This window comes from Mustela erminea, chromosome 8, assembly GCF_009829155.1.
Source record: "Mustela erminea isolate mMusErm1 chromosome 8, mMusErm1.Pri, whole genome shotgun sequence".
NCBI classification, from domain to species: domain Eukaryota; kingdom Metazoa; phylum Chordata; class Mammalia; order Carnivora; family Mustelidae; genus Mustela; species Mustela erminea.
The window spans coordinates 70,963,405-70,990,859 of record NC_045621.1 but is presented as its reverse complement, the minus strand read 5'-3'; the positions used below and the strand labels follow the sequence as shown (position 1 = coordinate 70,990,859).

The window sequence follows — 27,455 nt, the reverse complement described above, 5'->3', positions numbered from 1 at the left end:
CTGAAACATAGAAATATTCCCTTATATCTTATTATATTTCTTTAATTCCATGCATTATATAACAGCCATAAATTCAAAGTGAGGAAATACTGATAGAAATTGTGATATGATTAGTTTGGTTTGCTTAAAAAGAAGGGCTGATAGAGGTGATCAGAGCTAAACCCTACTTGTATCAAAATGGAGAAATTTTTATTAATATAGAAAATATAAGAAGGAAGACAAAGAAAAAAAAAAGAAAATTTAAAAAGAAATTTAAATGAAGAGAATCTGATCCAATATCAGTGCTGTCACGTGACCAGAAAGCAGAATCTTAGAAAACAGGTGATTGGGCAAAAAAGAGTAACAGAGCATACTTGGAAAACTGAAAAGACAAATTAAGCTATTTACTTCTTTAATAACCCTCAAAGGAAGGACAGCATAAAGCTGCTTCATCTAGGCCTCACAGTTGGAAAATTCACTTCAGGGCCAAGAGTTGTCTATATCTAAATGGTTCAAACGGTGTCAATATTACAGAATAGTTTAATATGCCATATTTCTTGCAGTATGATTTAAGAAAAATAAGTTGGCTGTTCCAACTCATTTTATTAATTAGGGAACAATTTGCATTGACTTGACTATTGTTGGTTATGACGGTTACTACTGGAAACTTCATCCCTGGACTTTATTACTCAAGCCCTTAACAGAGCTACTTTGAGTTGCTTTACATTTACTTTGTTTAGAAAAATAGGTGTTAAGGGTGAGTTTAGTAAAGGAGCACAGTGCTTGCTGATCATTTTGCTGGTAATGAGAGGAAAAAGAAGGGGCACTACTTTTGAACAAAAACTAAATGCAATAAAAATTGATCTTGCTCATGGATGTTTAAGTTTAAACTCTACATTAGCTTTGAAAATACTTTTATTATTAAAATGCCTATAGGAATATAACTATCAGTCCAAAAATATTCAGTTCCTATCCTTCCTCTTTCAATAACAAAATGAAAACCAATTATATTTACTACTTGACATTTTATTAAAGGTGGTTTCCTTAGGGATGCATCTCTTTATTCTGAATAGATTTGTAAAATAATACATAATTCATATAAGTGTAATTTTAAGAAAGAACATGAACTATTAATTGATTAAAAAGTTAAATTACTTAGGAAAATTAATATTTTTTTAAAAAGATTTTTATTTATTTATTTAACAGACAGAGATCACAAGTAGGCAGAGAAGCAGGCAGAGAGAGAGGAGGAAGCAGGCTCCCAGCTGAGCAGAGAGCCCGATGCGGGCCTCGATCCCAGGACCCTGGGATCATGACCTGAGCCGAAGGCAGAGGCTTTAACCCACTGAGCCACCCAGGCGCCCAGGAAAATTAGTATCTTGACAATGATTTAAATCTAAGAACTTAATGTAACTATTTACTTATTAAAATAAAACTAAAAATCTCTAATTATCTAATTATCTAAAAAACTCCCTAGATGTGTACATTTTGCTACTCAAAAAAAGTTTAGCTTTTGAAAAAAAATTAGCTTAATCGATAATCCCTTTGCATCCATGAGCATTCCATCAACACAGTTCAAAATCCAGATCCATCAGAACATGAGTCGAAATTTAAGTGTGTTCATGAAAATACCATACTTTTCCAAGAATAGTATTTCTTTTTTCCCTTTTTTTTTAGATTTTATTTATTTATTTCAGAAAGAGAAAGCCTGGGCCTGCTCACAAGGGAGGTGGGGGGTGGGAGATGAGCAGAGGGGGAAGGAGAGGAAAGGGAAGGGGAGAGAATCTCTAAGCAGGCTCCAGAGGCAGGGCTGAATCTCATGACCCTGACATCATGACCTGAGTGAAAACCAAGAGTTGACCTACTGAGCTCAACTGACTAAGTGAGGTACCCTGGTGCCCCTCAAGAATATTATTTCTATGTGGTAATTCCTTTCTGGCATTTCTCAGGAAATTTGTGTTTTTCTGAATTTTGAGAAAAATCAGTTGAGAAATTAGGAACATAGGGGGAAGTGTTATAATTCTCTGAGTAGTATAGCCTAACAATTAACTACAAATGTTACTGCTTCAAAGAAATCCGCTACTGCCAGTTGAAAGAAAGAGCAAGAAATGCTGACATGCTGAGCTATAGGTTAATATGGACATTTGTGGGAACAGGACAGGAGCATGCAGTAGAGAGGTCTTACAGTCTAATTAATCAGTCAGTCTTGCTTTTGTGGCCATATTTTGTGGGTCCCATTTCTTGTCAATGGTGAATTATTCTTACAGGTAAGTAATAATAAGCTTATATACATGATATATTTTATGTACAATCCTATGAATGACATTCTATGAAATAAGTTTTAGAAGCAAAAGAAGTACTTAAATTAGCAAGTTCAGCATGTAATTCTGTGTAGGGCTGTTGACCTCACTAGAAGTTTCAAATGCTATATTTATATTACCCAATAATTTTTGCTGCCATTTTCCAGTATTTGAATATTCACTGTAGGCTACAGATCTTTGTAAATACTTTAGTAGAAGAAATGCAGAGAGAAAAGATATGACTATTATTGTGGAATACTCCTATGTGAAATCAGAAAATGATGTAAAATCTGAACTAGTAAAAACAGTATTGATTTCAGCAGTATAACCAAAATCAGGGTAAGCAGACAGTATTTTCATCATTGTAAAAAAGATGAGTTTATATAATGCAACATGTACCCTAATGCTGTATGTTGAAGATGGTTTGGGGCACATTCCTAATAATTTGACGAGTACGTAACAAAAGAAATTTTTCTATATCTAGAATATTTGGCACAAAGCAAAGATCAAGAATACTGGATAGAGCAATTGATGCTCTGTTTTAAAATTCTATTTCAAGAATGATAATTTACATATTAAATATTTGTAGGATTACCTTTTAAAATTAAAAATTATTTTCTGACATTTGTATTCATGTTCCCTTCTTTTAGTGTTATCTATGATGAAATGTCTGTATCAAGTAGAAATAATTTTTACATGTCATTGAAATACATAATCTTGTCAAAATATTGATTGATAATAAACTATGTTTATTATTTTCTTTTTTAAATAAAAAGCCCTGAAACTTTTAGTATAATTTATCATAGAACAATTTAAAAAATTAAAAAAATATGAAAAACACAGTGCAACTTATATTTTAGGGAGTTTTGAGAATCTAATTTTTCATTCCTGAATCCTGGGATGAATATGTTGCGTATTGGAAACACTGCTGTTTTCAGACCCATTCTGTATAATTGGGGTATCACTAACGATTTTGTGTTTTTGTGTTAGGTACTGTTAGAGACTCTTTCTCATATATTATTGTATTTAAAGTGCCTAATGGTGCTATGAAAAAAATATTAGTGTATCTGCCTTACAAAAAGAGAAACTGAGGCCAGTGGAATTGCTCAGTCTTTCTACATAATTAAGAATGGAGGTGTGCTTTGAACCCAGATTTTTTCTGACTTTGGAGTTTAAGGTTTATGTTTTTTGCACTGATCAGAATGTCTCTGTTTAAAACAAGTTATTCACCTAAAATGTTGTATGGATACATGTGTTTATTAAGCAATTATGTGAAAAATTTTTGCTAGAAGTACTAAAGAAAAGGAGAATAGATTTACATCTTTTAATGCTTTAAAAAATGACTTTATTGAAGATACTTTACATGAACATAGACATAAAAATGAATACTTGCTGAACAGTGTACCAAGTGTTGCAGTCATTTGTTGAAGTTGCATTTTGGTTTTGAGTTTCGTGTGTTTTAAAAATCACAGTGTTACCAAGGGACGCTTGGGTGGCTCAGTTGGTTAAAAATCACAGTGTTACCTCATCTTTTTAAGCCTAGCAGTCATCTTCATCTAGATCTGTGTTGTCCACATTAGTGGCCAAAAGCCCCATGTATCTTTTAAATTTACATTGTTTAAAATGGAATAAAACTACAATTCCATTCCTCAGTTGCACAAGCAACATTTGTCACATATGGCTTAGTGGTTACTGCATTGTGAAGATATAAGCCATTTCCATCATTACATAAAGTTCTATTGCCACAATGTTGGTCTAAAACATTAAAAATTATTGGATTTAATTCATTGATATTCCATGTAGATTCCTTGTAGACTATGTAGATTTAGGGATATATGATATGTCCTTTTTTTAAAATCCTGATTACCAGTTTTTCTCAACTCTAAAGTTTTCTTTACATTTCCTTTACATTAGAACATTAAACTTGATTGTTTTGAGAATTTATCATAATTTTGAAATAATTAGGAAAATGTTTTATTTTCACTAAACCAAGGTTAAATTATTCATCTAAGCACTTAGCTTCTTAAATGTTGAATTGAATTTTTAATAAGGAGCCCATTAACTACTGTTGGGTAGCATATTTTTAACTGTATTTTAAACTTGGTAAATGTGCTCCATGTTGTATTCTAAAATAAATGACCTTTTGAATAAATGTCACATTTAATGAATCTAAGTGGCTGTCATTGGTCACTGAGAAGGAAAAGGTCCCATTCCAATTTTTACAAAGCATTTTCTTCTACACATTAGCTATTTGTCATAATACAACTGTCTTATACTAAAATTAAACTTTTTCTGATACTGGGCCATAACTGCTAAAATGATACTTTACTGGTTATTGCTTTTTAAATTAAACCCTGACTGACTTGAGTGTATTGTAAATAAAATGCTGTAATAATGAACTGTTTTAATTACAGCCCCTAGTGTGTGTATAGAACTCAGTAAAATTTTTACTTAAATTCTTACTGTGGTTTTTTTCCCCTCTAAAGTTGTTTGAATCTATGTAAAAAAGGGGGAGTTTCAGCTCTTAAAGTCATTTGAGCAAATTCCATGGCTGTTCTCCCAGTTAGTGAGTTTTCACTGCATTTGCAGCAAGCTAATTGCTTCTGCTAATAAATAATCTAAAATCGATGCTGACAGCAGTTAATTGGCACAGAGATTTTATTTTGTAAAGCTCTTGGCTAACGACCTTCTTTAAATTAATAGCATTAAGTGCTATGAGGAAATAAATCTGAGGAATTGCCTGTCATTTGCTTGTCATGTCTAATAACTTCCAATAATGATGGCTGATAGATTTTTGCACATTCCATTATTGAAGTTGGTGCATGTAATTATTCTCCTCATTATATGTAAACAATTAGCAGTATTTGGTATTTCCTTGCAGTAAAGCTGTTAAATACAAGTAACATATTAGAGGTTAGAAGCCATTTTAAAATGTAGATTTTAATTATTTGACTGTAGGAAGTCTTTGATACTATCTGAATATATTGTATGCTGTTTATTTTAAGCATTGTACTTGATCACTTTTGGAATAGGACTTATAAAAGTAAGTCGTGTATATGTTTTAAAGTGTGACAATTTACGGAAATTTTTGTTTGTAGCTTGAAGAAGTCATGGAAAAAGAAACTTATAAAACTGCTAAATTAATTCTTGAAAGGTTTGATCCAGACTCAAAGAAAGCAAAGGTAAGGTTGTTATATCACTCTAATTTATTGTAAATAGCGCATTGTAGTAGGTCACTGTAATAACATTATTGTAATTGACAGGAGCTTGAGCCGCCATCTGCTGGAGCAGCTGTAACTGCAAGACCTGGACAAGGTAAATAACTTTGTAGAAACTGCTGCTGCTGTTGGAAAGATCCATATTTATCCAAGTGAGTTCAAAAGTGTGATAGAGGTGTGTAGAAACTTATGTAGAATGCTTTTGTGTTAATTTATATTTGGTAATACGGGTTATGACTTGGAGTGGGTGGCAATAAGTTTATTTCATTTTGATCTTTCAGGAATATGTTGAGTAAAGATGTTATCTTTTGCGATAAATATGTAATTGGTTTTAAGCTTTTGAAATTTAAATAATTTCACCAGTATTTTGTAAGGTTTTTTTTCCCCCTTTCAAATGAGAATCTCTTAGCATACCTTATGAAAATCCTTACAGGGGCACCTTAGTGGCTTAGTTGGTTAAACATCTGACTCTTGGTTTTGGCTCAGGTCATGATCTCAGGGTTGTATATTGAGCCCTGTATCAGGCTCTGCGCTCAGCTTGGAGGCTGCTTAAGTTTCTCTCTCCCTATCTTTCTGCCCCTCCCCTCCATGCTCTTGCTTTCTCTTTCTCTCTCAAATAAATACATCTTAAAAAAAAAAATTCTTATATTTTTATGATTTATTTTTGAGGAATTTAATGAAGATTTTTGTCAGGCTTGAAGTTTCTTCTAAACACTTTTATTTAGGAAGATAATAAAATAATTTAGAGATTTAGAATTTCTAATAATTTAGAAAGAATTGGAATTACTGCTATATAATAATATTAACTTGCTTTTTGAAGCTAATCAGATTATTAGTGAAACCATCATTTTTATATCATTGAATATTATGTAAAAGTTAAAAAGTCATTATTTCAAGTGGCTACATGAAGTAATTCTAAGACTGACATGTGAAGAGATATTTTTGAGTTTGCATTGGCTTTCCTCTTTGTTCTTTTCTCTATACTATAATAATATAGTTTATAAGGCTTTTGTTGCAAGTTAGAATATATTATTTTTAAAAATGTAAACTTCTGTTCTTTTAAATCATCAGAATGGTAGCTTGGTTTATAATGTTAGGATGACATTTAGAACTTGGAAAGTCAATTCTTTTTTAAATGTCCACAAAGACCATGGATACTAAATGAGCCATAAGAGTTTTAGTTTTTCTAATTGGCTGAGCTATATGGGAAGAATCCCACCCACTCCCATTTTCTGTAAGTAGGATTTGGTTTATAGAAATTAAAATAAATTAGATACTTACACTGAAACTGCTGCCTTCATAATCCATTTAAATTTTTCTGTAATTTATACCACCTAGTAATTTCAAAAAGAGTGTTTAGTCTATAGGCCAGGTTTCTATAATTTTTTAAAGTATTTTGTATAACTGGCACCAACTTTTAAAAAATACTTTTTAAATAACTTTAGGAAATAGATTTTTAAAATGTGATTTTTGCAGAAAGCTGTTGCTATTACTTAAAAAAATCTGTTTTCTCTCATTAAAAAAAGACATACGACCTCTTTACTGACATTCATGAGTATTTATTAATATTTAGGCAACATGATTTCCTTGAAGAATTAAATTCATTTTTCCTTAGAAGCTTTTGAAACCCAAATACATTTTTTCCTTCTGATGTCATATTATAGTTATTGAAAAACCATTGCTGGTCTCTCTGCTCTTGATTCTTGTGGCACTGCTTTTGGATATCCTTTTAGGGAGAATTAACCCTTAGCTATAATATAAATGAATTGTTTATTTAAAAGAACATTTTAAATAATCTTAAGTGAAAACACCATGGAGAATACAGAGAGGAATATAATATGGTTTTTGACCTTAAGCTTATAAGCTATTTTTCTTTTACTTTAAAAAATATTTCTTCTAGAGTGTCCTATTCTAGTATGACTAGTAGTTCTTCCAGGTCTGAAGTAATTAATTGGTGTTCAGAATTTTTTCCTTATTTAAAAAATTTTAAATTCTATCTCAACTCATTCTACTTTTTGAGAATTATAATTGAGTTTTGTTGTTTTAATCTTTTCAGATCTCTTTTAGGTTCCTATTATTTTGTAGGTGACAGTCATACCTTCTATTTATGTTTAAGTTCTGTGTTCCTGTGAATTTAGCCAAATATTTGTCTGTGCTTGAACCATTATTCACTCATTCATTCTTTTCCTTCCTTCCCCTCTTTTTCCTCTCTCCCTCTTTTACTCCGTTTCTTGTCTTTTACCTGTTTCTGAACTGGAATAAAAAGGGGGGAAAGTACTAAATGTGAATGTTTGTGTATACATATCCATATAATACAAGAGAGCTAGTAAAATAAATACATATAGATATTTTGTTAGCTGTCTTGCATGATTGCTGAATGAGAACTGTGATTCATGTGTATAAGGTGTCTTTCATTTTTTATTACTTAGTGCTAATGGTATATATTATACTGAGATTGATTATAATATTTGAGAATAGTATTCTTTGAGTTGCTTAGGTTTAGCACTGAAAGGAGTGTGATATTTACAGACAAAATACTAACCTGCCCATCTCCTCCTTTTTAATAAACTTAATCTTTTAGAATATTTTTAGATTTACAGAAAAATTACAAAGGTAGTACAAAGAGGTCCCATATACCCTTGTACCAAGTTTCCCCATTAACATCTTACATTAAAATAGTACACTTACTAAAATTAATGAACCAATATTGATTCACTATTATTAACTTAAAGTCCATAGTTTCTTCAGATTTCCTTAGTTTTTATCTCATGTCCTTTTTCTGTTTCAGGATCTCATCCAGGATACCACATTACATTTAGTTGACATGGCTTAGGCTTTTTTGGCTGTGCTGGTTTCTCAGACTCTCCTTGTTTTTCATGACCTTGACAGTATAGTCCCGACCCCTTTTTATAAGGAATTTTTATTAGTGGGTGCTTAATCTTAGGAAATCAGTGTTATCATTTGATATGAAGGAATAAATGAACATAAAAGGTAGATATGTGTGTATATATACATATTTACATTTAATAGAATGATCTGGTACTTCAGTGTTTAGCATTTATTCTAGTTCTTTAGGAGTCATAGACTGAGAGTTGGGAAGGCTTTGTCCTTAGATTAAAAAGTGCCTTTGTCTGTTAAGTGTCCAGTTCTAGATCTCAGCTCAGGTCTTGATCTTAGGGTCATGTATTGGGTCATGTATAGGGTCATGAAGCCCTGTATTGGGCTCCATGCTGAAGTTTGGATTTAGTGAAAAAATGGAATTTGCCAGTATAATTTTCTGAATAGATTTCTGGTGAATAAAGAAATTGAGATATTTAGGATTGGTAAGAAATTACATTTCTTTTCAAAGTTTTAATTGGCCTGCAGGAATAAATTTGACTTCTATGTACTAATCTCTGGTTTTGTTTTGTTTTGTTTTGTTTTCCCAATAAATGTTTACTTGAGTGTGTGCTCTCTGCCAGGCATTGTTTTAGACCCTGGGGACATAATTGGGAATAAAACAGACAAAAAACTGTGTGCGTGTGTGTGTGTGTGTGTGTGTGTGTGAGAGAGAGAGAGAGAGAGAGAGAAATAGCCATATATTTTGTTTATATATAAAATGTTAGATGGAGGAAAGTAAAGAAATAATGGTGAATAGGGAGTGCCTTGGGTAAGGTGGGTGGGTTGAAGTTTTAAATAAGGGTTGTCAGGGAAGGCCACATAAATAAATTTCATATCTAAAAAAAGATATGAAAGGAGTGAGGAAATGATCAGAGATATGAAAAAAATGAGGGAATGCTCCATGCAGATATCTGAAGGGAGAATATTATAGACAAAGGAATTTTCAAGTGCATAGGGTAAATAGACAGGAGGCCCAGATTGCTCTGGAAATAAAATGACCAGTATGGCTGCACTGGATTGAACAATGGGGAGACTAATAGGAGGGGCAGTAAGAGAGGAAAGAAAGGATCATACCATGTAGGGCCTTATGGAGAATAGATCGTTGTAAGAATTTCAGTTTTCAGTTACTTTAAAAAAATTTTGGTTTTTGTTTTGAGCAGAGGATTGACATAGTCTAAATTATGTTTTAAAGGGAAGGTTACGCTGTTGAGGCTGTAAAGGGAGCAAAGGTAGCAGCTGGGAGACTACTTGGAAACCTATTGTAGTAATCTAGGAAAGCACTGATGTTGGCTTGGGCCTTGGTTCAGTAACAGTGAAGGTGGTTTTAAGAATTAGTCAGATTCTGCGTATATTTTGAAGTCAGAACCCAAAAGAATTCTTGATAGATTGGATATGGCATGGGAGAAGGAGGAATCAGATAACTTAGAATTTTGACCTGAGTAACTGGGAAGATGGAGTTGTCAATTACCCATATGTTAGAAATTGCAAGAGGAGCACTTTTTGGGGAAGAGAGGAAGTTGGAGGTGATGTGGTGAAGAAAAGGGTTTGATTTGGGACATGTACATTTGAGATGCCAGACATTCAAGTAGATATTTTAAGGAAGCAATTGAATGTAAGTCTGGCAAACAGGAATTATCTGGGTTGGAGATAGAAATCTGGGTATCATCAAAATGTGGGTGATATTAAAACTGTGAGACTGAATGAGATTACCAAGGATGTAAATATGGAGAAAAAAGAGAAAAGAACCAAGGCTGCCCTGGAGCACTCCAACCTTAAGATGTTGGGAGTAATGTGGAAGAACCATAAAGAGAAACTGAGAAGTGGTCAGCAAGAGCAAATCCTGGAGAATGTTGGGTCCTGGATGCTAACTAAAGAGAGTGTTTCAAGGTAGTGATCACCTATGAGAAAAACTGCCAATTAGGTTAAAATCGAGAATTGAACATTGGTTTTTAACAGTGTTGAGGTCCATAGTCACCTTGAAAATAATGATTTTGGAGGAGGAATGAGGGCAAGAGCCTGATTAGATCGGGCTTAAGAAAATAGAGAAGTAGAGAAGTTGGAGATGGAAGAGGCTCTTCTTTTGCATAAGAGGGAGTGGAAAAATGGATAGCTGGACGGGAAGCATTCTGTGTATGTGGGTGAACATATGCTGCATGAAAGAAATAGCATGTTTGTGTGCTGCTAGGAATGGCCTAGAAGACACAGAATAATTGATGATGGAGAGAGTGGACACAGTTGATGGAAAACTGTCCAGGATGAGGCAAGAAGGGATGGGATTTGGTGTACAAGTGTGGGAGTTAGCTTTTTAAAATTTATTTTTAAAATTTATTATTATTTTTTATAAACATATATGGGTATTTTATCCCCAGGTGTACAGGTCTGTGAATCGCCAGGTTTACACACTTCACAGCACTCACCATAGCACATACCCTCCCCAATGTCCATAACCCCACCTCCGTCTCCCGACTCCCCTCCCCCCATCAATCCTCAATTTGTTTTGTGAGATTAAGAGTCACTTATGGTTTGTCTCCCTCCCAATCCCATCTTGTTTCATTGATTCTTCTCCTACCTCCCAAACCCCCTATGTTGCATCTCCATTTCCTCATATCAGGGAGATCATGTGATAGTTGTCTTTCTCCGATTGACTTATTTCACGAAGCATGATACCCTCTAGTTCCATCCACATCATCGCAAATGGCAAGATTTCATTTCTTTTGATGGCTGCATAGTATTCCATTGTGTATATATACCACATCTTCTTTATCCATTCATCTGTTGATGGACATCTAGATTCTTTTCATAGTTTGGCGATTGTAGACATTACTGCTATAAACATTCGGGTGCACGTGCCCCTCTGATCACTACATTTGTATGTTTAGGGTAGATACCCAGTAGTGCAATTGCTGGTTCATAGGGTAGTTCTATTTTCAACTTTTTGAGGAACCTCCATGCTGTTTTCCAGAGTGGTTGCCCCCCTTGCATTCCCACCAACAGTGTAGGAGGGTTCTCCTTTCTCCGCATCCTCACCAGCATGTGTCATTTCCTGACTTGTTAATTTTAGCCATTCTGACTGGTGTGAGGTGGTATCTCACTGTGGTTTTGATTTATATTTCCCTGATGCCGAGTGATGTGGAGCACTTTTTCATGTGTCTGTTGACCATCTGGATGTCTTCTTTGCAGAAATGTCTGTTTCTGCCCATTTCTTGATTGGATTATTTGTTCTTTGGGTGTTGAGTTTGCTAAGTTCTATATAGATTTTGGACACTAGCCCTTTATCTGATATGTTGTTTGCAAATATCTTCTCCCATTCTGTCGGTTGTCTTTTGGTTTTGTTAACTATTTCCTTTGCTGTGCAAAAGCTTTTGATCTTGATGAAATCCCAATAGTTCATTTTTGCCCTTGTTTCCCTTGCCTTTGGCAATGTTCCTAGGAAGATGTTACTGTGGCTGAGGTCAAAGAGGTTGCTGCCTGTGTTCTCCTCAAGGATTTTGATAGATTCCTTTCTCACATTGAGGTCCTTCATCCATTTTGAGTCTATTTTCGTATGTGGTGTAAGGAAATGGTCCAATTTCATTTTTCTGCATGTGGCCATCCAATTTCCCCAACACCATTTATTGAAGAGGCTGTCTTTTTTCCACTGGACATTCTTTCCTGCTTTGTCAAAGATAGTTGGCCATAGAGTTGAGGGTCTATTTCTGGGCTCTCTATTCTGTTCCACTGATCTATTTGTCTGTTTTTGTGCCAGTACCATGCTGTCTTGATGATGACAGCTTTGTAATAGAGCTTGAAGTCTGGAATTGTGATGCCACCAACTTTGGCTTTCTTTTTCAATATTCCTTTGGCTATTTGAGGTCTTTTCTGGTTCCATATAAATTTTAGGATTATTTGTTTCATTTCTTTGAAAAAAAATGGGTGGGATTTTGATAGGGATTGCATTAAATGTGTAGATTGCTTTGGGTAGCATAGAGGGAGTTAGCTTTTGATGGGAGCATGCATAGTTTGTCAGTAGTAAGGAGTGAAGACAAAGGACATGCGCAGATAAAGGTAACTGGTGGGAATTGTCTTTTGATTGTATCTGTATTCTTAATGAGAGTGAGAATGGGGAAGATGATATTGGGGGCCTGAAGAGAATATATAAAATAAATCTCTAGTGGAGTGAGAATAAATGGATTAGAACAATGTAGGAATGCCAGGGGACACTAATATCCACTTAAAGTTAACAGTTGTGAATCTGGGGCACCTGGGTGGCACAGTTTTTTGGTTAAGCATCCGGCTCGGTCTCAGCTTAGGTGTTGATCTCAAGGTCATGAATTCAAACCCCACAGTGGGCTCCCACTACTTATAAAGAAGGAAAAGAAGGAAAAGGAAGGAAGGAAAAGAAAGGAAAGAAAGAGTAAATTAGGTAACAGTCATGAATTTAAAGCATGCTTGTACATGTTTTCCAGTTGTGTTTAGTTCTGTGGATACATGTGTGAAGTAGGAAGAGAGTTGGTCTTAACCAGGGTTGGGGTTTTACCTAATGGATTAAATAAAGTGATAAAGGGGCAGAGGAGGTGAAATTGTTACAAGGGAGTGACTATAACTGTGTTATGGGATCTAAGATGATCATGAAGGAAATAAGGACATGAGGGGAGGATGATGGACAGTCAAAGGTGTTGGGAATGTTAATAGAGGGGTCTGCAAATTACAAGATCTGTTTGATATGGCTCTTGACCTTAGAATTGGTTTTACATTTTTAAAGTGTTCTTTTAAAAAAAAATTAATTTAATTTTTTCAGTGTTCCAATACTCATTGTTTATGTGCCACACCCAGTGCTCCATGCAATACATGCCGTCCTTAATACCCACCACCACTCTCACCCATCCCCCCACCTGCCTCTCCTCTAAAACCCTCATTTTGTTTTTCAGAATCCATAGTCTCTTATGGTTCCTCTCCCCCTCTGTTTTCCCCCAATTCATTTTTTCCTTTCCTTCTCCTAATGTCCTCCATGTCCTCCATGTGTTCCTTATGTTCCACAAGTAAGTGAAACCATATGATAATTGACTTTCTCTGCTTGACTTAATTTCACTCAGCATAATCTCCTCCAGTCCCATCCATGCTGATACAAAAGTTGGGTATTCATCTTTTCTGATGACTGAGTAATATTTCATTTATATATGGACCACATCTTCTTTTTCCATTCATCTGTTGAAGGACATCTAGGCTCTTTCCACAGTTTGGCGACCATGGCCATTGCTGCTATTGGGGTACATATCGCCCTTCTTTTCACTACATCTGTATCTTTGGCATAAATATCCAGTAGTGCAATGGCAGGGTCATAGGTAGCTCTATTTTTAATTTTTTGAGGAATCTCCACACTGTTTCCCAAGAGGCTGCACCAACTTGCATTCCCACCAACAGTGTAAGAGGGTTCCCCTTTCTCCACATCCTCTCCAACATTTCTTGTTTACTGTCTTATTAATCTTTGCCATTCTAACTGGTATAAGATGGTATCTCAGTGTGGTTTTCATTAGAATTTCCCTGAGGGCTAATGATGATGAACATTTTTTCATGTGTCTGCTAGCCATTTGTAGGTTTTCATTGGAGAAGTGTCTGTTCATGTCTTCTGTTCATTTTTGACGTGATTATCTGTATTTTGAGTGTTGAGTTTGAGGAGTTCTTTATAGAACTTGGATATCAGCCCTTTGTCTGCAGTGTCCAAAAAAATAAAAAAAGAAGAAAAAGAATATGCAAGAGTAACTGTATGGTTCACAAAGCCTAAAATATTTACTATCTAACACTTCACAAAAAAAGTTTGTTGACCCCTTTAATAACTAATGGGTCATAGATCCTCTTGGAGTTGAAAGAATAACAGGGTAATTAATCTGGAAAAGTGTGGTTTCAGAGAGGGGTGCTTGAACTTGAAAAGGCTGCAGTTATCCCTAATGGCAAGGTTCTAGGATTGGTTATGATCAGAAATCCTTAACAGACTTTCCTATATTTGTTTCAAAAGGAAGCTACATAGGCATTCTTTTTTACCTTTGAACATAACCCTGCATCTCTACTAATGAAATATTTTTTCTACTAATGAAATTAACAAAAGAAAAGTCAATTGTATTCCCCCACAGCTAAATTTGAAATCAGAGTAAGTATTGTAGAAAAATTTAATGGCTTGAGAAAATGGATTATAATTTCCTTAAGTAGGTTTTTAGAGTTTACTTACTTGTGTTCCATGGCAGATATGGAAGATTAAAGTAGAATCACTAATCTTTATAATCTTGACAGTAAAGGGAATAATACTTCATATTTTGATGTTTGGGGGGATGTATGTCTGATTAAGAAAATCTGGAAAACACTGGTAAAACAGTAAATTCACTTTTTTTCGGGTTTCTTAAGTATCATATCTATACCATTACGGTTATCTGTTGTATAAAAAACACCCCAAAACGTAGTGGCTTAGAACAACCTTAATTTGTTTTGCTCATGAATTTGTAGTGTTGGTAAGGTTTGGCTGAGATTGTTCATCTCTGCCTCATATCTCTTGGAGCTACCTGATTGGGCCCGGAAGATATACTACCAAGATGGCTTATATACGTGGCTGACAAATTGGTGCTGGCACTTAGTTCCTCTCCACATAGACTTCTCTCATGGGGTCACTTGGAGTTGCTCCAACATGGTGGCTGGGTTCTAAGAACAAGCAGCCCAAGAGACAGAAAGTAGTCCAGAAAGCTGGAGCCCCTATATTCTCTTGGTCAAACGGTAACAGAACACAGATTCAAGGGAGGAGACATAGACATCCTCCCTCCCTTATAGGATGGCAAATCAAAGAATTTTGAACCTGTATTTTAAAACTCTACATGTACCTTAGTACAGGTAACAGAGGCATTTAGCTTCCCATCCATTTTTCAGTGTTCTTAAATGCCACCATTACCATGAACCCTTCCTGCATCCCATCACTGAATTTAATCTCCCCATTCTTGGACCCTCCATGGTGCTTTGTTGGTTCCTTTTTCTATGGCATTTACCTGGTGTTTCATGATTTTGTGTTATCTTTGCTTGTCACCTCTGTATGCAACTCTGCATTCCATTTGATAGTGCCTTACTCATAGTGGTTGCTTAATAAATGAGTTGAAGGAAATGAAAGAAAAAAAATTTTTTTTAGAATTAACGAATTTTGATTAAATGTTGTAAAGTAGTAATTTGCCAAATGGAACCTTGATGAACTGCAAGGTGCAGGTTGTTTAAAGTTGAAAGAGGTAGGAGACAAATTAAAGTGGAAATAGATAGTCATGGTAATGAAAAAAGTAAGTGTTGAGATAAAGAACTATAAAGCAAAACATAATCTGTTTTTAATAGAAATATAATTGGTATACAACATTAAATTAGTTTTAGGTGTACAGCATAGTGATTTGACAATTGTGTGCATTTTAAAAGACTCTCCAAGTCACATGTAGTTACCATCTGTCACCAAAGTTAATGCAATATTGTTGACTATATTCCCTATAGTGCACTTTTTGTCCCAGTGATGTCTTTTATAGTTGTAAATTTGTGTCTCTTAATCCCCTTCATCTATTTTGTCCCCCCACCATCATTCTCTGATAATCACCAGTTTGTTCTCTGTATTTATGAGTCTGTTTTTCATTTTATTTATTCATTTGTTTTTTTTTTTTTTTAAAGATTCTACATATAAGTGAAATCATATGGTAACTTGTCTTTTTCTAACTTATTTCACTTAGTATAATACCATCTAGTCCCATGCATATTGTTGCAAGTGGCAAGATTTCATCCTTTTTGATGGTTGGGTAATATTCTGTTGTATGCATATGTGTGTGTGTGTGTGTTTGTATGTGTGTATCTGTTTATCTATATCATATCTTCTTGATCATTTGTCTGTTGATGGGTACTTAGGTTGCTTGTATATCTTAGCTATTGTAAATAATGATACACTGAACATAAGGGTGCATGTAACTTTTTCAGAATATTTAGTGTTTTTGTTTTTTTCTGGTAAATACTCAGAAGTGGAAGTTGTATGGTATTTCTACTTTTAATTTTTAATTTTTTTGAGGAAACTCCATATTGTTTTCCACAGTGACTGCACCAATTTACATTCCTACCAATAGTTTACAAGGGTTCCCTTTCTTCCATATCCTTGCCAACACTTGTTATTTCTTGTCTTTTTGATACTAGCCAATCTAACTAGTGTGAGGTGATATCTCATTGTAGTGTTGATACTTATTTCTTTGATGATTAGTGATGTTGAGTTTCTTTTCATGTGTCTATTGGCCATCTGTATGTCTTTGGAAAAATGTCTACTCAGGTCCTCTGCTCATTTTTAAATTGTACTATTTGTTTATAAATAATATAAGCAAAATATATTCTTAATTTAAAAAGCAGAAGAACGAAATAGTAAACTAAAGGCTAGCAAGTGGTATATATGATTAGCATATTTTTTTGCTTGAAGGTAGCTTATTTGTATGCTCTCAAGTTAGGCTGAAATTCTCAATGTAGCAGGCAACACTTATTCACCTGATTAACAATTTTAATTCTGTCTGCTGTCTTAATTCCCCTTGCATGTGGCATAATATTTATAGGTTCTGAGGATGAGGATGTGGACATGTTTGGGAGGCCATTATTGTGCCTACTACACCATCTAAGTTGGGTAATAGGCAGTTGGAAATTTGATATTAAAATGCAAACGGAAAGTAAATTTATTTCATAGATGTTTATTAAGCTCATACTCTTGCTAGTTACTTGCCAAATCCTGGGGCTGCAAAGATGTATTTTTTTTTGAATCTGGGAGCTCTTGGTTCAAAAGAGTGTGCACACCTACATAATCTTAACATACTAAGGACCATAATGGAGGTAGGTACAAATCACAAGGCATTATAAATTTTAGTAACAATTTGCTTTGAGAATGCATTGGGAAAAGACTCTTAAGGTCTACTTCACATGCAAAGATAAGAGAAACAAGTTGTTACCTTGAGGGACTGCAAATAGTGCTATATGCCTGAAAAAGGGAGGTGCCTGGTGTTAATGTGAGGGAGGGATAATTATGAAGTATTTTGTATGCAACATTATGGAGTTTGGGACTTTATCTTATATGCAACATGGGAAGCCTCTGCAGGCTTTGCATTTTAGAACATTTTCTTTCTTTCTTTTTGTTTTTTTTTTGTAATATGGAGAATGGAAGGCTGAAGACATGGAGATAAGATTAAGGTATTATCTAATATAGGAAAGAAAAAAAGGTTTGTACTACATAAAGTTGTGGCAAAGGATTTGCAAAAGAAGAGATTTAGAAGATAATTAAGATTTAAGAGTAGTTTGACAAGATTTGATGATACTAGATTTGGATAGTGGGGACTGGGAGGAGGGGACAGATATCACCTAGGTTGTTGTTTTTTTTTTAAATTTAAAAAAAATTTTTTTTTTTTATTTTCAGCATAACAGTATTCATTATTTTTGCACCACACCCAGTACTCCATGCAATCCGTGCCCTCTCCAATACCCTCCACCTGGTACCCCGACCTCCCACCCCCCGCCACTTCAAAACCCTCATATTGTTTTTCAGAGTCCATAGTCTCTCATGATTCACCTCCCATTCCAATTTACCCCAACTCCCGTCTCCTCTCTAACTCCCCATGTCCTCCATGCTGTTTGTTATGCTCCACAAATAAGTGAAACCATACGATAATTGACTCTCTCTGCTTGACTTATTTCACTCAGCATAATCTCTTCCAGTCCTGTCCATGTTGCGACAAAAGTTGGGTATTCGTCCTTTCTGATGGAGGCATAATACTCCATAGTGTATATGGACCACATCTTCCTTATCCATTCGTCCATTGAAGGGCATCTTAGTTCTTTCCACAGTTTGGTGACCGTGGCCATTGCTGCTATAAACATTGGGGTACAGATGGCCCTTCTTTTCATGACATCTGTATTTTTGAGGTAAATACCCAGTAGTGCAATTGCAGGGTCATAGGGAAGCTCTCTTTTTAATTTCTTGAGGAATCTCCACACTGTTCTCCAAAGAGGCTGCACCAACTTGCATTCCCACCAACAGTGTAAGAGGGTTCCCCTTCCTCCACACATCCCCTCCAACACATGTTGTTTCCTGTCTTGCTAATTTTGGCCATTCTAACTGGTGTAAGGTGATATCTCAATGTGGTTTTGATTTGAATCTCCCTGAGGGCTAGAGATGATGAACATTTTTTCATGTGTCTGATAGCCATTTGTATGTCTTCATGGGAGAAGTGTCTGTTCAAATCTTCTGCCCATTTTTTGATATGATTATCTGTTTTGTGTATGTTGAGTTTGAGGAGTTCTTTATAGATCCTGGATATCAACCTTTTGTCTGTACTGTCATTTGCAAATATCTTCTCCCATTCCGTGGGTTGCCTCTTTGTTTTGTTGACTGTTTCCTTGGCTGTGCAGAAGCTTTTGATTTTGATGAAGTCCCAAAAGTTCATTTTCACTTTTGTTTCCTTTGCCTTTGGAGACATATCTTGAAAGAAGTTGCTGTGGCTGATATCAAAGAGATTATTGCCTCCTCTAGGATTCTGATGGATTCTTGTCTCACATTGAGGTCTTTTATCCATTTTGAGATCACCTAGGTTTTTGGCAGCTGGATAGATGTTAGTGTTTTAATCAAGATAAGAAACATAGAATTGGAGTAGTAGGTTTATTTAGAAGATAATGGATTTGCTTTTGGCTTTGTTGAATCAAGTGACATCCAGGTGGTATGGTTTATAGGTAATTGATTATTTTATATGGAGCTCAGGAAAAAAGTTAAGGTTATAGGTACAGAGTAGGAACGATTGGAATAATAGAGGATAGTTCTTCAAACCATGGGATTGACTGAAATTGCTCAGGGTGAGAAAATAGAGTAAGAAGGCTATGGCGGAACTCCAGGGGACATTAACACTTAAGAGTAGAAGGAGAAAGGAGGAACTCAGGAAAAAGACAGAAGAATGATTAGAGTTAAAATCAGAACTAAACTGGTATCTAGAAAGTTGAAGTGTAGTAGGGATGGCATCTGCTGTCATAGTCTGCAAAGGTTCAGGTTAAGTAGAAGACAAACGAAGTCATCGAATCTGATAGGTTGCAGAGTTGAGGCACTGTTGTAATAAAACCTGGGATTTGTATCCTGCCTCCATCTCTTATTTACTTTGAGACTTTTGGAAAGTTCCTTAGCCTCTGAGCTTTGGTTTCTTCTTTTGAAAACTGAGGGTTGGAATTATCTCAAAGAGTTGGTCTAAATATTAGGTGGCATGAGTAAACTCACATTAAGCACCTATTATAGTTCCTGGCAGATAACAGGGATTTGATAAAGAATAGCTGTAACAGTAATGGTAATAAGTTTGTTGGTAACCAAACCAGTGGTGCCTTAAGTGGTAAGTGACAGTGTGGTATCTAAGAAGGAGGACAAAAAACAGATTGTGTTAGGTCCAGGAATGAAATGTTGGGGAAGTTTTCTCTCTCTCTCTCTCTCTTTCCTTTCCTTTGCCTCTATGGGAGGGAAGTAGTTATGGAGTCATTTTGTTATTAAAAAGTCATCCACCTATTGAAAAAACAATTTAAGTAGAGAAGTAGGGCAGAGGCTGAATTTAAAGTAGCTTATTATGAGTAGGTTATATAGAAGATGATACAGTCAACATAGACCTTAGAAAAAATTTTGAAAGCAAAAGGAAGAGATGCCAGGTGCATGGTCTTTATTATTTTGATTATTTAAAGGAATCATACAAATTTAAACAATAGAGACCAGAATTTTCATAAATTTCAAAATAGAAACTCTCCTGAAGCTATATCCCCACATCTCACTTAACTACATTTAATAATCACTTACAAAGAGCCAAATTCACCCTAAATTTAAGAATCTCCACTTTTGCAAATGTGAATCATTCAAAGACTTTTTCTTGATGCTTTTTCTTACAAGGCTTAGCACTGGACATAATGTTGAAAAAAACCTTTGACCAGTGCTAGGGAAAATACAAGGATTGTCTTTGTAGTTTTGCCACCGCTCTTTAAAGAAATTTGAAACCCAGAGTGGATAGGGAACTATCCACCATAATACTATGGTATTAGCTAGGATGAAAATCCAGGTCTCCTAACTATAGTGTGGTATTCTTCCTACTATAGCTTAATATCAAAACGAAGCTAAAACCCTCTACAAGTATGTAAACAATCAGTATTTAAAAATCTGATAAATCAGGAGAATTGTTTGTGTTATAGAATATTTATTTCAAGAATTATTTGAGAGCAAGCTAGAGTTAAGCTAGATTTAAGTTTTTGCATAAATTGTGAATTTATACATTTAAATACATTCACAAATAAGTTTAGGAAAATATTTGATTTGTACATTAATATTTACATTTTATATAAATTCTAGATTGGTTAACTTTTGATTTATTGTGATCTCTGTGATCACAGTCTCTATTGTGATCTCAACCTTTAGATGAATACTACTTCTTATAGTTTTTGTTCATTAAGTACTTATGAAGTACCTATGCTTTGGTTAAGCCCTTCACTTTGCTTATCTCATTTAATCTTTGTAACAACTATTAAGTGGTAAGTATTGCTATTACAAGGAAGCTGAACTGAGTTTTGTCAGCAACTTGGAAAAGGCTGCATTGTATATCTAATAAAAAGGATAGAGCTGAAATTTAAATCAACACACCTTGATCCCAGAGTCTGCTTTTTTTTTCTTTGTAGTTTCAAGTTTTTATTTAAATTCCAATTAACATACAGTGGAATATTAGTTTCAGGTGTAGAATTTAGTGATTCATCACTTACAGTACAACATCCCAGGCTCATCACAAGTGCTCTCCTTAATCCCTATCACCCATTTAACCCATCTCCACCCCCTCCCACCCACCTCTCCTACAGTAACCCTTAGTTCTCTGTAGTTAAGAGTCTGTTTTATGGATTGCCTCTTTTTTCTCCCTTTATGTTCATCTGTTTTGTTTCTTAAATTCCACATGTGAGTCAAATCATATGGTATTTGTCTTTAATTTATTTCAGGCAGAGTCTATGCTTTTTAACAACTATCTTGTTTTATCATTATTTTAACTGACTGAGCCACTTAGGTGCCGTTTTATCATTATTTTAAATTTTGTTTTCTTTTGTTTATTGTAATATAGAAGTTTTAAATCTCATTTAGATTCTATTTGCTTGTTTTGAATTTAAAAATACAGACACTGATAAGGATGTTGAAACATCCTCTAGTCAAGAATTGCACTTACGCAACATTCCTTATGATACTTTACCAGATTGATGTGAAATGCCTCGTAAATCTTTTTTGTGGAATGGTATTTTACATTTAAATGCAGGAAACGTTAACTATAACCAATATAATACTTTGTTGAATACCAGGAAATTTTTAGAGTAGTTATATTACAAAGCATTTGTGAATGGCAAATAACTAAAAGTAAATAAATCTTAGATGTTTTAAATTGAGACTACCAGATTCTATTTCATAACACCTTACCAAATATAGATTTGGTGTTGTATTGCTAGCTATTTTCTCTTATTGGTATGTAACTCTTTGTTATGTGCTTTTCCTTTGAAAACAATGGAACTATGTTTTCTCTCTTTCCTGACTCTTTTATATCATTTTTCTCCTTTTTCTGTCTAAATTTATGTTCGGAAATTGTTAAGCCATGTCTCTTTCGTGGAATGCTAGACATGGTGTCCTTTGTTAACCTAGCTAGTTACAGACCTTAACTTTCAGTAGTTCATGAGTGATATGAGTGATGTATGTTAAAAGGGTACTTTAATTAATATTCCCAGGGTAGGTTCACAACCAGAGAAAGCAGTTTCAAGTCTTTGTTCAAGAAGTGAAAGAATAAATTAGTTTTAATATAGTTTGGTACATGTTAAAGTTTTACTTATCTGGATGAAAAATGTCATTTTTGGGGAGTAATCTTACCTGAAAATTGGCTAAAAAGTGATTTATAGTATTTGATACCTTGTTTTTAAAAGATTAATTTAAATGACCTAACCTTAATATAATTTCATTGATCTTAGTATCTTTTGCAACTTTTTTTTTTTTTTTTTTTTTTTTAAAGTAAGCACCACTGTGGGGCTTCAACTCACAACTCTGAAACTGAGTTGCCTGCTTTACCAACAGAGCCAGCCAGGTGCCCCTCGCTACCTTTTGCAGCATTTCATAGCTTTCCCAATGTGTATCTACCTTTTAAGAGTTCCTTTGAGTAAAGATAATTAAGTAAACAGCTAATTTGCAGGAGCTATTAGGATACAATTAGGTAAAATCTGAAAATTTCTAAATAAACTGCATGAAAAATAGCCAGATATAGAGGTAGTTCCATTTATATAAAGATGATCTGCTTGTAATTTATTATTTTAGTGGCTAGGTTAGGGACTAAATTAAGAGCCAGAGGAAGATTAGTTGGTCTTGGTAATTACAGCCTACTAACTGGTCATTTGAAAATACTTTGCGTGAAAACACCATCATCTGAGATATTATGTATTTGATAAATGTGAACTATCAATACAGACATCATTTAACCCTTGTAACAATTCTATTAATTAATATTATTATCCTAAATTTACAGATAGATGTTAATGAAGTTAGCCCATCTGAAGTCTTGTAATGCTGTAAGCTACAGCCAGATTCTAAACAAACTTTTCTGCCAGGTTGTAGTTAACTGAAGCCTGATGCTAGAGCTGTACTTTTAGTTGCAATGAACTTTTCATGAAAATCTTTAACTGTCAAATAGAGTCCAGATTTAAAATATTTTGCTTCTGGATGTATGCAGTTTTACCAGTCATGCCAATTAAAATTTAACTTGTTTAGTATCAGCCTACTGTTTGAGGATTTGTGATAATTTAAGTTAATATGTAGAATTAAAAAGTAATAAGCACTTCTTGAGATCTTACCATCAACATTCAAATAAGGTATTGGTGGGAAGGGGAAATGATAGAATTGAATTTTGTTTTATGGAGTAGGGGATCATGAAACTTTTTGTAAAGGGTCAGATAGTAAATACGGTAAATGACTCTGACAGCCATATGATTTCTTACATATGTAAGAAATCTTCTTACAGCTCTTCTCCAGCAGCTATAGACAATATATAAACAAAAAAGCATTGTCGTGTTTTAATAAAACTAAAAAAAGGGGTGGGGGCCTGGATTTGGCACATTTACCAACCCCTGTTACAGAAAATCTTGTAATTTCTGCAACTAAAAGAAGATTTATTTATGATGATACTGTTTATGCAGAGTGGAAGTTTTCCTTTACTGAATGTATTGGCAAAAAAAAATTACCAAAAAGACAGTAAGAGTATAAAGGAGATTGGGAATAGTACCTAATAATAAAGACTACTTTTTCAGCATTTCTGTGACTGCTTAAATTAACTACCTCATAAATTATTTCATAATTCCGGAATATACTTATTCACTCATATCTTAGAGTTAACATTTTCCTTATCTTGAAGAAAGCTGCCATTTTCATCAGAGTTTCCACAAATTCTGATAAACTTACTTTTCTTCATCATAAATTATGAAAGTTTACCATAAAAAGGCATCACACATAATTGGGTGATGATTTTATTTTATTTGAATTTATTTTGAAAAGTGGTATCTGTAGATAGACTTAGATCAAGACTTTTGTTATATGTAGTTGGAAGTGTAGGATCAGAAACAGAGTAATCCATTATAGTCCGTTTTCAATGTCACATCTTACAAACTTTTTATTATCAGAAGTTTTGACCCTACAGATGATTTTTGGTGCTACAGAACTTTATTAAACATGAATCATTTTGTGGTATTGGCCCTTACGGATATGAAATCAAAATGCACTTTTTAATTCTTATTCTCAGAGATTCGTCAGCGGACGGCAGCTCAGAGAAACCTTTCTCCAACACCACCAAGCTCTAGCCAGGGCCCTCCTCCACAAGTTCCAGTATCTCCTGGACCACCAAAGGATAGTTCAGCCCCTGGTGGACCCCCAGAAAGAACTGTTACTCCAGCCCTATCATCAAATGTGTTACCAAGACGTCTTGGATCCCCTGCTACTTCAGTGCCTGGAATGGGTAAACAGAGCACTTAATGTTATTTACAGTTTATATTGTTTTCTCTGGTTACCAATAAAACGGGCCATTTTCAGGCAGTATGGAAATGGCATTTCATTTGGAAATAGCAGAGCAGTTATCTGATTAAGCAGGAGTTCCATATTCAATTAGCCATAACTCTTTACAGCTGGCACCTTGTGATACTGAAACCTATTTCTTGAGCTCATTTAACTGTTATGGCTTCTTTGTTTAAATGGCAATAAAACTTTGTAGTATTCTGTAGTCAACGGTATAGCATATCTTTTTATATTCTGCTTTAGAATGGCTCCAGATTTATATAAAATGGGAATAGAAGAGAACACTTCTGGAATATATTCATGCTTTTTGCTAAGCTCTTCACATATATTTTTAAGCATGACAACATATTCCAGGAAGACTGTTTCTGTATTGTGGTATACAATACTATTGTTGTTAATATTGGCTGGTAGATTTTTCTTTTTCTTTTCTTTTCTTTTTTTTTTTTTAAGATTTTATTTATTTATTTGACAGAGAGTGAGAGAGAGAGAGAGAGAGAGATCACAAGTAGGCAGACAGGCAGGCAGGCAGAGAGAGAAGGGGAAGCAGGCTCCCCGCTGAGCAGAGAGCCCGATGTGGGCTCAATCCCAGGACCCTGAGATCATGGCCTGAGCCGAAGGCAGCGGCTTAACCCACTGGGCCACCCAGGCATCCCTCGATTTTTCCTCTTATTAAGCTGTCAGACCTTAGTATTTTCTGACAGATACTTTAGCATAAAGTTCTATTAAATTAACAACTGCCTTTTCTATTTCATTTCTTTGGATTCTCTTTTTTCAATGTAGATCTCTTTTTTCAAGGTAGATCTCTAGGGGAAGATCACATTTTGGGAGCGTAATTGATTATATTACCCTGCCACTTTCTTTTGGAGTGTAATGGGACATGGAAGTCTAATACTTCAGCAGATTACATTATTTTGTATAAATTTCCATGTCAGATTCTTGAATATGATAGTAAATTATTTACTTATTTTAGGATATTTAATTCTAATTTAAATTACCTTTTTATTTCATGACTAATTACTAACATAATTTATAATGATTTTGAGGCTAGTCAGTAGTTGATATCAGTTATTCAGGGCACTTATAATAAAAACAATCTAAATGTTACTGTAAGAGTGTTTATTTCCCCCTGCCTTTCCTTCAAAGAAAAGGAGCATGAGATTTTAGAAAACTAAAAAACTATTAATTTATAAACAAATTAAATCTGGCTACAAATGAAATGTACATAAATCATAACTTTTAAAGTAGTTATTGAAAAAAATGCTTGTAAACTTGACATATAATGATGTCATTTAAGGCAGCCATATATTTTGTGAAATTGAGAAAAATTTGATTTTTCAATCACAAAGTTGATTGAAAATTATTTATCTTTCTCTTGTTATTTGATATACCCATAATTTGTGAAGTTCTTAGTGGTTTAATGGAAGAACTTTTTTTGTGTGAGAATGCGTGAATTATGTACATTTGTGTATCTGAGTTTTAAGGAAATCAAAGTTTAGCAACTTGTATAAAGTAATAAAAACTGTATTGCACATAAAGAACAGGGCTGTAGAGGGAAAAATGGCTTAAATTTCATGATCATGTAAATAAAACATATTTTACTAAAGTTTTTAATTCATTTTCCATGTAAAAGACCTAAGTTGTGCATTGCCAAAAATATGAATGAGTTAAATGATTTCTTATAGAGAAGATTAATAATTCATTTTTTCATTATGCCATATTTGTGGAAGAGAATCAATTTAATGTGTATTACCACAGGGCTCCCATATGTTTGAAAATTAATAACCAGCAGGTACTTGATAATTTGCCAAGCTGTGTAAAAATGACCAGTATTCCTACAATGATTGTTCTTGTTGTTTGTATTAATTACTGTTATCTATAATGGCATAGATATGAGGATATGTTATTTTAAAAGTTATTAGTATGCACAGCACTTAAGATATTTTTATGAAATCTGTTGTTTTATGTATCCAGATTCCTTTATGGACATTTTCATTTTAAACATTCAGAAGTTAAATATTCCAGCAAAAGTGAAATTGACTTAAATGCTTTCAAGATATCATTTGGCTTACTTATTCAAGTTGAAAATTTGATAATGGGGGATGACACTTAATGTCTGCATTCAAATTTATTTTTTGATTGTAAATGATTGAATGTTGTTAATACAAGTAAACTAACAACTTATCTGATGAAATCTGAAAAATGTTCTTGATTTGTTATACAAAGAACTTATTCTAGAACCTAAATTTCATTTGTTAATTGTTAAAATTTTGACATCATTTGCCCTTTTTTAGATGGCAACAACTTTTAGGTTTGTGATTATTTACAAGGCACATCTCTTTTTATTAGCCTTTAAAATATTAATACAGTATTGCTACTCTTAAACTATTCTTGAGTACTTTAAAGTTTTGTCACAGGTTTTTTGAAAACCTTGTATCCTTATACTGTAAGGCTTAATCCTACAAGGGCTCTTTTTGTTGCAAAGTCTTTCTATGAGGTCTCTGTGTAAACCTTCATTGCTGCCTCTCTTATTGTTTATCCTGCCTTGTTTTATAGAGGCAAACATCACTTACTTATTTTATTCTCTCACTTTCTTCTCAGTGCTGTCTTCTGTGTTGTCACTTAGTTCAGAGTGTCTCCTACAAACTGTTCTTTGTCAGTTTTCAAAGATTGTGGAGTTACAATTTATAACTCTTTATTTTTGTTAATGTTTTTATATGATGTAAATCATTAATTAAAACTAGATTATTCTTGGGGCACTTGGGTGGCTCAGTGGGTTAAGCCTCTGCCTTCAGCTCAGGTCATGATCCCAGGGTCCTGGGATCAAGCCCCACTCGGGCTCTCTGCTCTGCAGGGAGCCTGCTTCCTCCTCTCTCTCTGCCTGCCTCTCTGCCTACTTGTGATCTCTGTCAGATAAATAAAGAAAAAATCTTTAAAAAAAAAAAAAACTAGATTATTCTTCCACTCTCCATTTGTCTCTTCTGATATTGCCTAGTT

At 34.3% G+C, this 27,455-nt stretch overlaps 1 protein-coding gene across 5 annotated transcripts in view; it reads left to right on the top strand.

Moving 5' to 3' along the window:
• Positions 1-27,455, top strand: part of LNPK (lunapark, ER junction formation factor) — a 79,109-nt gene that overhangs the window by 33,755 nt on the left and 17,899 nt on the right. For all 5 annotated transcript variants that reach the window (XM_032356010.1, XM_032356013.1, XM_032356008.1 and 2 more), the window contains 3 exons: positions 5,378-5,461; positions 5,543-5,594; positions 24,193-24,405. In XM_032356010.1, the coding sequence (XP_032211901.1) occupies positions 5,378-5,461; positions 5,543-5,594; positions 24,193-24,405 (349 nt within the window). The remainder of the gene's footprint in view (positions 1-5,377; positions 5,462-5,542; positions 5,595-24,192; positions 24,406-27,455) is intronic.